Source organism: Brachycentrus maculatus, unplaced genomic scaffold (assembly GCF_059751285.1).
Source record: "Brachycentrus maculatus isolate JH-2025_06_01 unplaced genomic scaffold, ASM5975128v1 h1tg000559l, whole genome shotgun sequence".
Taxonomy (NCBI): Eukaryota; Metazoa; Arthropoda; class Insecta; order Trichoptera; family Brachycentridae; genus Brachycentrus; species Brachycentrus maculatus.
Window position 1 is genome coordinate 107,822 of NW_028281302.1, and position 15,637 is coordinate 123,458.

Consider the following 15,637-nt stretch of genomic DNA (forward strand, 5'->3'; position numbering starts at 1 on the left):
TATGTTGTTTACCCATATTAGACTTACCTATTATATCTAATTGGTGCAGTTTTATCTTAATCGTTACTTACGTAAAAGCAAGAAAAACAGTGCTTGACTTTACTAGAGACATCTATGGTGGAATGAGGGAAGTTTTTATTCAGCAGGAACTCTTTGATTTGTATGCGAGGTCTGAATCCTGTATCATATTCACATACTTGAGAAACGCTAGAAAATTTATTTCTTTTATTAAAGCTTACATATAATTATAAGCTTATGTTGTATTGTATAAATCATCTGAAATAAAATATGTATTTTGTTTAATTTATGTTTTACTTAGTAAATACCACTATTTCTTAAAATCTATTGTGACACGTGTTTCGATGCATTCCGCAACATTTTCAAACACCGTGAAAATGATGCGGAATGCATCGAAACACGTGTCACAGTAGATTTTAAGAAATAGTGGTATTTACTAAGTCAAACATTAATTGAAAACGGATACATTTTACTACAAAGTGCCGAATAAATTAATGAAATGAATTGTTTTATATTTAAAGACGAATAATACGCAATTTCAATATTCGCGTATTGAACTACCCCTAAATACATACCTGCTATAAATATTAGTGAATAGCGGCACTTCGACACACATAACTCATAATGACTCCAGCTATTATGGAGGGTTGCAAATACCACTGATTTCATATCCTCCCCTGGGACCTACCCCTCCCTTAAAAACCCCACACTTCGTACAACCCCATAACGTCACAAGTCTAAATACTACAAAAATCAAACCAAAACCACCCTTATCTTGATAAAAATTTAAGCTTATTATCGCATACATATAATCTTGGTTTCAATACCAAAACATAGTATGGCTGGTAAAATAAATATCCATCAGAAAATAACTCTTATACACGTTTGCTTTACAGCCTATTTTGCCTTGAATTCGGACGGCTTTTTACGTCAAATATGAACAGGCTAATATGATTTTATTACTACGGTATTATGAGCTTATCAAGGGATAAAAATTTCTTTGAACGCGCTTATGTTTATATAAATAGATACCACATGTATTGTCAACCTTTTTAAAAATCATATTTAAATATATATATATATATATATATATATATATATATATATATATATATATATATATATATATATATATATATATATATATATATATATATATATATATATATATATATATATATATATATATATATATATATATATATATATATATATATATATATATATATATATATGTATTATATATTACTATAAATAATTACTAACAGACACATATTATTTGTAAAAAATAATGACATACATATTTTCTAAAATGAATTTATCCTTATAATAAGACGAAATAACTATATTTTTTGCTTTTTTAAATAAATTCACATTAAAAATTGACGATATAGCTCAAAACATTTGAGAGAGACATAAAAAATATTATTAAAAAATGCAGCATACAAACAATAAACAATAACGCATTTTATATTATAAAAATAACGCATTAATGCCTTTTTTAATTTGCAAAAATAAGAGCTAAATTACAATAACTTACAAAACTCAACCATAGATGATGCCGAGAATTGGCATGTGACAGAAGGTGTCAATTGAAGCATATATGGTATACAGCTTGCGAAATTTGAGTAGTGTGTTTGTCAATCATGGGTAGAATAATAAATGTACACGTGTATAAAGTGATCACTTAAACTAACCCATGACAAAGCCCTGTAAATACCCAGGCTTCGGTATTCTTCTTTATTTTTTTAATTTTAATTTATACTAATTTTAAAGTGAAATATAAAATAAAATCATTTTAAACTCTCCTTATCATTCATCGTTCACTTTATATATTAAAGTGGTATTACACAAACTGAACTATGAATGATAAGGACAGTGTATTTTTATTTTATTGATTTGGCGTTTAATTTTTAGAGCTCCATTTTAATTTATGTATTAATTTTAAATGAAACACAGATTTTTTAGTCTACTAAGATGTGATATATTAACAAAAACAAATTAAAAATTTAGTTTCGCCTTGTTAGAGTATTATCAAACGAATGTTTGATAATGCCCTAACAATTTGTCAGCAGACAATTGTCACAATATAAATTTTTCGTGGATTTTGTTTAAAAAATACAACTTAATAGACTCAAAAAAATTATATTTGATTAAAAATTAATATTAAAATAAGGACAGTGTTTAATTACCGTGCCACAAAGTTAACAATGCTTTTAATTTACAAAATACAAAATCATTTATTTCAAAGATCATGGTTTTCCATCCCTGATATTAACGGGGTTGCGGAATATACAGCGTTGTATTATGGCGATCATCATGGTGTTGGGATATATTAGGAAGTCGCTCTTCAGGCGACGTCATTCAGTGGTGTTATCTTTCGGTGGTTGCAGTGATAGGTGGAACTTGGAAGTTGAAAGTTGGAACTTCATAAATTTGTTGAATTTCTTTCAAAATAACAAAATAATTAAATAAAAATAATTGTCGTTAATGCTGACTTTTGACGCAAATAGAACGTCAGAAATCTACAAAATTCGGATGAAATATAATAAATACTTCTGCCCTAGCATTGGTAAATCATATAAATTACTTCATTTTTTAAATCCTTTATTTTTTGTATTTAAATAGCATTATTTAATTTGTGTTACGGTAATATAACACTCTAGTTATCATTAATCATTCACTTTGTATAAAACCACTTAAATATAGCATGTTTTACACAAAGTGGACGAAGAAAATAATAGAACAACAACTATATATATAATATGTAGTTTTCTTTTCACTTTTATTTTATTTGAAAAGTGACAGATTTTCATCGTTGCCGACATTATCAGACTGGTGTACGCCAGTCTGATGATATCTGTGACGACGAAATCCGATCACTGGTCAAATAAAATAAATGTGGAAATAACTATATAATTGTTGTTTTATTATATGAAATGCAGTTCTTCTAAAAGAGTATAAACCATCACAACACATCTTTCTTAATTTTATCGATAATGCTTATCTTAGCCTTGCATTATTTCCTTATATCGGCATTCGAACATCTATCATAAATGATTTTGACGTTCGACACTAAAATATCGAATTTCGACTGCATTAATTTTATCTTTCCTTTGACAACTCCACGCTTCACTTCCATACATTACGTTTGGAAAGAGGACTCAATTGTACACTACTAGTTTAGCTTTCTTACAAAGCTTTCTATTTGCTATAACTGAATCTAATGCACCATTCACTCTCCTTTCTATAACATTATCAATATTTACATTCCTTAAAAACATACTTCCTAAAAATATGTTCGAAATATCCTTTATTTATTGTTTTTAATGTATTTTGTTTGTTAGAGCTAAAATCACTCGTGAACGAGTGGTTAGTAAAAAAAACAAACAAAAAAATATACGAAATCGGCAAACTTTTTCAAAATTCCATGCATTATTTTATTTACGAAAACGATGCTTAATTACCATGTGAGGATTTCAAAAAAAGGGATACGTGTATATCGTAGTCATACAGGAGAAATTGACCAAGTGCAGTTTTTACAAAAACCTGATTATTGACTATTTGATATCTTACTAGCTTAATATTGCCCTGAAAAAATCCCAAAGCGATTTTAAACTTTGAAGTAGAACATATTGACTTGTTAAAAATGAATTCGTGTTTATTTTCTTGCCAAGCAAAAGTGACTTAAATGGCCTTCCTGAACATTTTACATCACTTTCTCCTGTACGACTACGATATAGCAGTTGTCTTACATAGTAGCCATCTATCACTCACGGGCTATCGGTTTTAGCTGGTCAATCAATGGCTAATGAATGGATGTGAGGGTTTGATGAGGATTTGGTGAGTAAAAGATAATAATTGTTGTTTTTTTTAATGTCAGGTCCCGCGCAGCCCCCGCCCCAAGAATCAGGGGGCGATTCGGGCGCGCCGGAGCCCTGCGCCGCGTCACAGCGGCCCCCCGTGCGTCTACACCACTCGCACCCAAGCATGCTACTTCTGCAAACACAGGTAATAATAAATACCACTGTAGATCTTCACTTGATTTATTTGACTTACTTAACTAATCATCATGCCGCTTCTCCGCATGGGTTGACAGAGACAATAGAACTAAGCTTTTTTTACTATGTTCACCTATTTAGCTACTACTAGCATCACGCCGTTTCCCCGCAGGGGTAGGCAGAGAGGATGGAACGCCACACTCATCTGTCCTGACATACACTCCTCGCCTCCTTCACATCCATACATCTAGTCATACATGCCCTCCGATTACGCAGACTTTTGACACCGCCAGACTTAAGGTTCTGATTGATCTGATCGTGCCAAGTCTTTTTCGCTCGTCCTCGATCTGTTTTCCCTCTTACATTCGCCACATATATTTTCTTAGTCATTCTCTCGCTATCCATTCGCTCCACATGTCCATACTACCGCCAAGGACTCTTTCTAATTTTTTCAATTATTCCTTGTTCAGCCTTACATTCCTTTCTTATATCTTCGTTTTTAATGATTTTCCACACATTCGTCTGAGGGAGCGCATTTCAACAGCGTTCACTCTGCTTTCATCCTTCCTTTGCCAGTTCCATGTTTCGCTTCCATACATTAGTGTCGGTACTAGCACGCCGTTGTGAACCTATTAAGGAAAAATAGTGTCAAGGAACTAAATATCGTAGAAAAATATATCTCTCAACATGAGTAGATGTAGAAGAATATGATACACTTTACAGCACTAATCGTTTTACCCATGATTGACAACCATATTACACAAATTTCTGCAGTCGTAACCAAGTAATCAACCATCACGCCGCTTTCCCGCACACATAGGCAGAGAGAATAGAACGCCTCAATAATCTGTCTTTGCAAAGAATCTTCGCCAAAGAATCAAAGAAACGCCTCTTCTACGTTCATGCATCTTCTCTTGCATACACGCCGATTATTCATACTGCTGACCTAATAACTTTCAACTATTTAAAATGCTCGATCGTGCCCCGATCTTCCTCTACTTCAATTACCAACCACATTCACCTCATAATTACCTAATAAATACCCCGGTGAAGAAGCTCTTTTGATTTTCTTGTATTATTTTTCGAAGATGTTGAATGTATTCTCAAAAGGTGGCTGTATGTGATGGACTATAGTGGACTTCGTCACCTAATATCCGTCTTATTTCGTATGTTTCAACAATAAAATAATATCAAATATTTCAAATTTAAATAAAACATACCCGTTTTCCAAATAAATTCTTCATTAAAACACATCACTCAAAGGGTTAATAGTCCCGTCATTAAAAAGTCAACAGATTGACGATACTTACCGGTTCTGCTACCAATCAACCCCTTCATCTAAGGGTTGCAGTTGATTAAATTGAAATAAAAAATAGGGGTGAAAAATAATATTATTACAGGGGCGTGAATGGTTTTCTGATTCAGACAACAGATAACAAAGTGACAATAAAATAATGAATTATTTCATTGGCATTGTTAGATTACCCCCTAAACTTTTATCCCTCGGGTCAATAGGGACAATCTCATATAAACAGGATATTAGATATTATAATACCTTCATGTGAAATAACAGGGAGTTTGAGAATTTTTTACATTGAAATTTTTGAAACATTCTGTATTATTTGTTATTTTATATTAACCTGGTAAATATATATATTTTTTAAATCTGTTACGACACGTCTTTCGATAGATTTAACTGCATTGTCAAATACCGTATGTGAAACTTTGCCTAAATTTGAACGTTGTACCCTCCAACTATGAAGTTTAATTTTGAGCTGTGTCTTATTTTTTATATCACTTTGTGGTAAATACCATTTTACCAATCCATATTTTATTTTATTTTTACTCGGTAAAATACCATTTTTACATTTTGTAATAAATATATTTTGGCACGTGTTTCGATGCATTCAACATTCTTATCACTTTGTGGTGATGCCTAACAATAAAATTGACTAATTATCTATCACGCCGCTTCCCTACAGAAGTAGGTAGAGAGAATATAACCCACACCAATCTGTCTATGCAAACAATCTTCACTTTTTCCACATTCATACACCTTCGCGTACATATCCGTCGATTATTTGGTAATACCTATGCATTTTCTTTCTATTTTACTTGGTAAATACCATTTTTTGTAAATATCATTTATGATACGTGTTTCGATGCATTCAACCTCCTTATCATATAATAATAATAGTAATAATAATAATAAAACCCTTATCCGCACCCCAATGGTGCATAGGGCACTGCGTCATATAAACGCAGTATTATCTTGATCGTTTACACATGAAGGAAAGGTGGTCAGCCCTCCGCTTCAGGTACCAGTCAAGGTAATATTGAATAAATATGACAGTGAAAAAATCACTTATATTTATTTTACCGCCCTTGGGAATCGAACCCGGGACCTCCAGAACGGTAGCCGAGCGTGCTGACCATTACACTACGGAGGCGGACAAAAATTGTCATATACCGTATTTGAAACATAACCTAAATTTGATATTAAAATTAAGAAACGGCTTCTACTCCCTCCTCATCAACTTCAACATCAAAGAGTACAACTCTCTAAGATTCATATACGATGTTCGATCATGTTGCTGAATATTTTGAAACACGTATCACAATTTATTTTATTTTTAAAATTTTACAAGTAAAAAATAAATCGAAAATGGATTCACAATATTTTGAGTATTCCCAAATTTTTGTTCACAAATTTTATATTGCCTGTACTTAAGATATAAACATAAAGATTTTTATTGATATCTCAGCAAAGTTACCGCCGAATCAATTAATGAAACTTCTTTTTTTGTGTGTCATGCAATCTTTTAATCCCGGTACCTTCTAAATTAATAGTAAACATTGATAAAAAAATATAACGACTCAATTTTTAATAATAAAACCCTTATCCGTACCCAAATGGTGCATAGGGCACTGCGTCATATAAACGCAGTGTTATCTTGATCGTTTACACATGAAGGAAAAGTGATCAACCCTTCGCTTCTGTTACCAGTCCAGGGAATATTGAATAAATATTACAGTGAAAAAATCACAAATTACACTACGGAGGCGGACAAAAACGACTCAATTTTTATAATATATAATAATTAATTTACCAAAATCTTTATTTATTAATTACTTATTTATCGCTGAAAATCTTCTTGATTTATTTTATATTTTTTATTTCATTTTTAAGCGATATAAAATAATTATAGGAGGCGTGGTAAAGAATTCATACAGCCGGCATTAACGCATTTTTAGATTATGTAACTTGTAAATTTAGTCATGGTGTTAATTAATATTTAAAGTATTTATTGTGCAAAAATTATGAAACAATTATTTCGTAATAAATATGACGCCGCCTTGTTGTCAAAAAAATATGTGATCGTTTTTAAATAAATTCTTTTTTATTGATATCTCAGCGTAGATGAAGAAGAATGTGGATGTCTGGGTTTTCAGGGATAACGACTTATCATTGGCTGGTTTAAATGATTACTTTATGAGTACATTATAACATTCAACATTCTACCCATAATTGACAACCGCACTACTCAAATTTATACCATTGGACTATTCACACTCTTATATAACTACATATGTGAATAGTGCTATGGTAGTGACGTGTAGTATTGTTTGCATTCTGTTGTAGTGATTGTCCTGACGAAGAGACGGGTACGTCTCAAAACCGGTAGATATAAAATCTCAGTGAGTGGTTATATACTAATAATACTAATATTTTCGTAATAAAAAATTAAATATTAATAATATTGAGAATATGTAAATAAATCGTTTGGAATGTATCTCGCAATTGGCAGAATTCGAACCCACGACGCCAGTTTTGCAGTCAAGGATCTACCCAACTACTAAAATAATAAAAGTTATAATTACTCGTCTGCAAATAGCACTTATTTTCCTGAACAGGGTGTAGTCCAACTATTAAATTTGATTTATGTACCGGAGCATATTACAGTTTTGGATTATGATAATTACGGTTTACAGTTTAATAAACTGAAAAATCTCCCTAATAGCAAAATTTAATGCTTAAAAGATGCAAAAAATAACAAGCGTTTCGTATTTCAATGTATTATTATTGCCATTATAACTACGTATGAAGTTTCATTAAAAAAAGTTTTATTCCACTGACTTTTTTCACTGTAATATTTATTCAATATTACCACCTTTCCTTCATGTGTAAAACGATCATGATAACACTGCGTTTATAAGACACAGTGCCCGATGCACTATTGGGTGCTGATAATGTTTTTTTTTTGGGGTGCGGATAAGGGTTTAAAAAAAATAACACCAACAAAAATCTAAAAAGAAGATTTATTAATATATTTTATAATATATTATTTAGACTAAACTACATTTTTATAATTGTTCATTTTATGTTTAAACATAGATTTTTTAGTGTTTTGGCACTACAAATGGAAGTTCAATGAAATGGGAAAAAAACGTAAAATGTTTTTTTTAAGAAAATAGAATTTTACTGATTTTGGTTTAAGTTTTACTTTGATAATACCACTATTTCTTGAAATCCATTGTGACACGCGTGACGGTATGTGAAAATGATGCGAAATGCATCGAAACTGTGTCAATGGATATCAAGAAATAGTAGAATTAACCAATTATAACTTTAATTAAAAATGGATAGGTATTACCAAAAAGTGACAGCCGAATCAATTAATGAAAGAATCCACATTCTCGAAATAAAAAATAATCTTACTTACTTATTAACTAACACGTTTCAACAACAATTTTCATTCATATAAATTTAAATTAAATATTTTAAAATGTGTCCTTTGGCACGGGATCTCAGTGAGTGCACATTATTGCAACTTCTTAATATGTATATGATGATTTTTTTATGTAACTGAAAATATAGTACATATTTTTAAATAAAGGACTTAAAATTATAGTCTTTTAAAATAAAACTTCTTTGTTTTTAACCACTTTTTATTGGTAATTTTCTCCAACTAGTTGCGACAAGAACCTTATCATTGTAAGGGTGAAACATTTACTAAACATGTACTATATTTAACTATGATGATGACAATGTTCTAATGGAAACCGTTTGGAGAAAAGTAAAAAAAAATGTTAAAAACAAAGTAGTTTTATTTTATGAGTATAATTTTTAGTCCTTTATTTTTAAATCTTTTGTTTCAAAATACTAAAATTTCTGTTTTGCAATATCGTAGTCGTACAGGAGAAAGTGGCCAACTAACAAAACGTAAAATGTTCAGGAGGTCTATTAAAGTCACTTTTGCTTGGCAAGAAAATAAACATCAATGCAGTTAGTCATTTTAAACGAGTCAATATATTGTATTATACTTCCAAGTTTAAAATCACTTTAGGATTTTTTAGGCCAATTAAGCTAGTAAGATATCAAATAGTCAATAATCACTTTTTTGTAAAAAAATGCACTTGGTCACTTTCGCCTGTGTGACCACGATATATTTATTTATTATATATTTATTTATTTATTTATCATTTACATAATTACAAATTATAATAATGTGCCTCAATTTAAGAAAAAAAAGAGTACTTTTAATTATGGGACTAAAAATTACAGTACTTTTTTAAAATCATTTGTCTCCAATAAAGATGGTCTAAACTGAACAAGGGGGTTTCGCATTGTTAACGACGAAGCGCTTCCGCGGCTACGCCACTGCGCAGTAGCTTAATTTGTAGCGAGTAGCGTCTCCAAGGCGATGACATTTGGCGGTATCCCAGGGGCGAAGCTTTCAGCCGTGACGATATAAAATAATACAACCAAAGCACTTGGTCCTTTTCAACACGCAAATTCCATTGGCACGGCGATAGAATGTAATAAGAGACCAAATCAAATTGTAGATACCATTGATAGTATTACATATTTTCTCGTAATTCGATCTGACGATATGCTAACAACACATATGTTTAGTAATATGATAAATACAATCTCCATAGGTATGAAATATATATTAGATTTTTTTTTTAAAGATTTTTCGTCCACCTCCGCAGTGTAATGGTCAGCACGCTCGGCTACCATATAGGAGGTCAAATAAATTAAATTGATTTTATCACACTTATATTTATTCATACTTTTCATAAAAAGGGATTTAAAATAGTACTGTAAAACAAACCGATCATTAATTATATATTGTAAAAAATTCCACCACCGTAGTGTAATCATCACGTCATCACGCTCAGCTACCGTTCTGGAGCTCCCGGGTTTGATTCCCAGGGGGGGGGTCAAATAAATAAAAGTGATTTTTTCACTTTAATATTTATTCCATATTACCCCGGACTGGTACCTGAAGCGAAGTGCTGATCACCTTTCCATAATGTGTTAAAGATCAAGATAACACTGCGTTTAAATGATGCAGTGCCCTATGCACCATCGGGTGCGGACAAGGGTTTTGAATGAATGAATGGATGAATTCATAGATACATTTTACCAAGAGTGTACAATGAATATGGAGTAAATACCATTATATCTTAAAATCTACTGTGACACGTGTTTCGAAATTCTGCATAATTTTCAAGCACCGTATTTGATATTTCAGTGTTTGAAAATTATGCAGAATGCATCGAAACTCGTATCGCAAAGGATTTTAAGAAAGAAAGTGGTAAGTAAAACTTACAAAGATATGGATCAAAGGCTAAATGAAAGGAATGAGTAAATGATCGAGAGTTAATATATTGTAAAATGTTTTTTTTTTGTGTGCATATCATGTTAAAAAAGATTTAAAAAAATAATAAATGTACGTAAAAAGACTTCCACAGACATGACACGTAAGGTAGCTTTGTGGGTCTCCGCAAAAAATATATAAATTATCTATATGAATGTATGAATGAAAAAAAAACTTCCTAAATTATAATCCATTAGAAACGTTGTAATATAAACTACTATAGACGCCATTGTATTCGCCATGAATAGTTTATCGCATATTCGATAGGCGGCTGCGCAAATCCGCCCTTGTTTGTGGTATTGGGCGGAGCGAGGGCGAAAGTGGAAATATACCTACAGGAAGGGGAAAAAGCTCAGTTAGGGAATTCCTTCCGTAAACTGTTTTCACGTAGCGTATTACGCCGATTTTTAAATGTAATATATTATTTTTTTACAGACATCATTTGGGTCAACATTCGCGGATCTTCTATCGCTTCCGTACAGCGAAGACGCTTCGGGCTCTCTACAGGAGGGACTAGATCCGTTCCCCGACGTCGAGTTCAGCCAGGAAGGACCTCACGCGCCCCCGGCGCTGCCGAGCTTCCAGGAGACCTACTCCGTGAGGCACACGCGCCCCGAGCTGGCCGCTGGCTTCGGCATCAAGATGGACGAGGACTGCTACAACCTCGGGCCCGCCTCGTACCACCACCCGCCGCACGGCCACGTGCCGGCGCACGTGTACGACTTCCACCCGCAGCAGCACTACTCCCCGGCCGCCTACTACGTGCCCCCGCAGCCCTGCAGCCCCGGCTACGAGCCGGGCCCCGCCGTGCACCCGCAGGACTCCTACTCGCTGCCCCCCTTCCCCGCGTCCGCCGAGCCGCTCGGGCTCCGCTCGCGGCGCGCCTCGCTCCCGCTGCAGCGCTCCGAGTCCGCCAGCTCCGGGGAGAGCCCGCGCCTGCGCCCCCCCGGCCCGGCGCCCTCGGCCTCCAGCTCGGCCTCCAGCTCCCCGGGCGGCGGCGTGCCCGCCCCGCCGTCCCCCAGCCAGCTGTGCGCGGTGTGCGGAGACACCGCCGCCTGCCAGCACTACGGGGTGCGCACGTGCGAGGGCTGCAAGGGCTTCTTCAAGAGAACGGTCCAGAAAGGCTCCAAGTACGTGTGCCTGGCCGATAAGGCCTGTCCCGTGGACAAGAGGCGAAGAAACCGCTGTCAATTTTGCAGATTTCAAAAGTGTTTAGCCGTCGGCATGGTGAAAGAAGTAGTGAGAACAGACTCCCTCAAGGGTAGACGGGGTAGACTGCCTTCCAAACCCAAGTCGCCGCAGGAGTCGCCTCCCAGTCCCCCCGTGTCCCTTATCACGGCGCTGGTGCGCGCGCACGTGGACACCTCTCCCGACATCGCCAGCCTGGACTACTCTCACTACAGAGAGCCGAGCCCGCTCGAACCCCCGATCTCTGAAGCTGAAAAAATTCAACAATTTTACAGCCTTCTGACGACTTCCGTAGACGTCATAAAACACTTCGCCGATAAACTACCCGGATTCTTGGAACTGTGCCCCGACGATCAAGAGCTCCTGTTCCAATCTGCCTCCCTCGAACTGTTTGTTCTGCGACTCTCCTACCGGACGAAATTGGACGATACCAAGATGACTTTCTGCAACGGAGTCGTACTAGACAAGCAACAGTGTCAACGTTCCTTCGGAGACTGGCTCCACGCCATCCTGGACTTCAGCTGCAGCCTTCACTCTATGGAGATTGACATCTCCGCTTTCGCCTGCCTCTGCGCGCTCACTCTCGTAACAGGTAACCGCAATTTTTTCTAAAAATTTAATATTATCGTATTTACCGTTAGATCAATTTTTCTTCACCAAAATATGCAGTTTAAAAAGATCATATCGATCTTGTAAACACGAACTGAACGTTAGCACATCCGATAGCATTAATTGGCTGACTAATTATGTTGTTTATTTCCAGAACGACACGGCTTGAAGGAACCCCACAGAGTGGAGCAACTCCAGATGAAGATTATCGGATCCCTACGGGACCACGTGACCTACAACGCCGAAGCGCAGAGAAAGGCGCACTACTTCAGCAGACTTCTCGGTAAACTGCCAGAACTCCGGTCTCTCTCGGTCCAAGGTCTACAGAGGATATTTTATCTCAAGCTGGAGGACCTCGTGCCGGCGCCACCGCTGATAGAGAATATGTTTGTAGCCAGTTTACCGTTTTAATTTTCACGCTGAGGTGAATGAGATTCAAATTGATCTTTTTTTAATATAATAGCGACGATGCGACCGTCTATGATGCATTTATCAATCCTTGCCATATTGTCGAAATGTATACCATATTTTGAATACTTAAACCCTTTTTACGAGTTTTAACCTATTTTTTAATGAAGACGGTCACCTCATCGATAATTATCAATGAATTATACATATTATTAATTTAGCGGTCAACCATATCGTAATGGATTTCTGTTTGATTAGCGTTAGTTGTTTAAAATATATTGTTTAACCTTTTGTATCCTCTACCACTATTCCTTTTATTGTTAAATTTAGTTCTTAGCTTTGTAACTGAAACGTTAATACCGATCGTATCATTAAGGATATCTTTATATATCTAATATACTTCATTAATAACAAAAATACTCTCATTTCCAATGAAATAACGTATTTATTTTAATGTATGTACTTACCCTAGTGTTTTATATGAGTTTTGTAAGTAAATTTGTAAGAAAAGTATGCTTAATAAATCATTAAATTGTATTGTTTTGAAAAAAAATAATTTTAACATATATTGTTACCATGCAACTGTTATTTTGGATATCGAAATGTTGCTAAATTACAAGTGCGATAAAAATCTAGTCATTTGCGCTAGAAAATCAGAATCGAAATTATTATTTACTTAAGATCATGCTTAAAAAGCCTTATTCTTTCCTCTTATATATATATATTTATATATTTATATATATATATATATATACATATATATATATATATATATATATATATATATATATATATATATATATATATATATATATATATATATATATATATATATATATATATATATATAAATATATATATTTATATATATATATATATATATATATATATATATATATATATATATATATATATATATATATATATATATATATATATGTATATTTATATATATATATATATATATATATATATATATATATATATATATATATATATATATATATAATAAATATAAATATATATATATATTTATATTTAAATATATATATATATATATATATATATATATATATATATATATATATATATATATACAATAAATATAAATATATATATATTTATATTTAAATATATATATATATATATATATATATATATATATAAATATATATATATATATATATATATATATATATATATATATATATATATATATATATATATATATATATTTATAAATATATATATATATATATATATATATATATATATATATATATATATATATATATATATATATATATATATATATATATATATATATATATATATATATATATATATATATATATATATATATATATATAATTTTGATACTTTGGTTTACAAAACATTAATTGTGTCTAAAACGGTGATTTTGTTCAGTGATTGTTAAGTTATTAGTGATATATATAGTTAGAAATACATACGTTATCAAGAGAGTTACCACAATTATAACAGATACGTACTAATTAGCATCTATTGTATTTGCCGTCGGTATTTTAAACTAACTTTAATTGCGTTTTTTTTTTTTTGACCCAGCGTTATTTTTTATTTCACTAAGCAGGGATATCTACTCGCCATATTATTGAAAAATATAATTTGCCATTTTTAAACCAGTGCCATTATTGTTTATTAAAGTCGAGGTTGAATATTTTTTTGTGATTTTGTATCCCTATTCCACCTTATTCCGAAAAAAATCCATTCCAAGCACGATTCGACATACATACGTGGATATGTTTAAAAAATGTACCTACCCAGCGCGGTTATGCGTTATTGTCAATTTAATTAAAAGAAATAAAAGTTAAGTATTCTTAGATCCCTCGGGGGGTCATAATGTGAGTATTATCGTTATTATAATTCATGTTAAATATAGGAAAATTGTGAATTTATGTTGTGTACCTTGATCTGATCGGAGGTAAGCAAGAAAGAATGTGTTGTGTAATTACGATGTAAAATTCAAAGTATTTTTTGCTTGCGTCGTTTTGATAACTGGGCGAAGTGTGACCAGCTGAAAGGACTTAATTTATAACGCAAGTACCTACTTATAATCATACCTTTGTATATCTCAAACTGTCCTGTAACATTGTGTGTCTTATCCCTTTAAGTAGAGAGATGTTTAAACTAATCCCTATGCCTCTTGATACTACATACTGATTGGCTTTCATATAAATTTGATCACCAGCAAGTACTGCAAAACAAGCATATTTTTGAGTCCTTATTCTGATTTTTTTCTAAAAAAATTCAATTTAAATTTTATCACTTTTTTATTTAAAAAACAGAATCTTAAGAAACCTTGTGGAGAGCATATCATTACTTTTAATAAATATTGACGTTCTTATAGTACCAATGAATTTTACAAGGTTGAGTAAGTACTCGTAGTAATTATTCGTCGCTGTTATTGTTAGTAGGGCCAACATTTATTATTTGATGTATTTTCAACGTAACTAAATATACTTTTTAAGAAATTGTAATTATGACTATCGATGCCCTGTTTTTACTGTTTTTTTTTGTATTTTGTCCTAATACGTTGCTACTTACAAATCTTTTGATGCAAACATTTCCTTATCTCTTTCAAAATATTTCATACAAATTTTTTACCAAAAACTTACATTTCCAATATTGCACAAAAAATCATTTTAATGCAAATCTGTTCTGTCTACTGTATTCTATGGAAATCTTAATTAAAGTTGCTACAAAATG

At 32.8% G+C, this 15,637-nt stretch overlaps 1 protein-coding gene across 1 annotated transcript; it reads left to right on the forward strand.

Moving 5' to 3' along the window:
* Positions 1-2,337: 2,337 nt before the first annotated feature.
* Hr38 (Hormone receptor-like in 38) lies at positions 2,338-13,584 on the forward strand. The gene is made up of 4 exons (XM_088273204.1): positions 2,338-2,437; positions 3,902-4,029; positions 11,123-12,467; positions 12,639-13,584. The coding sequence occupies exons 1-4, from the start codon at positions 2,338-2,340 to the stop codon at positions 12,893-12,895; spliced, it is 1,830 nt and encodes a 609-aa protein (XP_088129330.1). The 3' UTR covers positions 12,896-13,584.
* Positions 13,585-15,637: the final 2,053 nt, after the last annotated feature.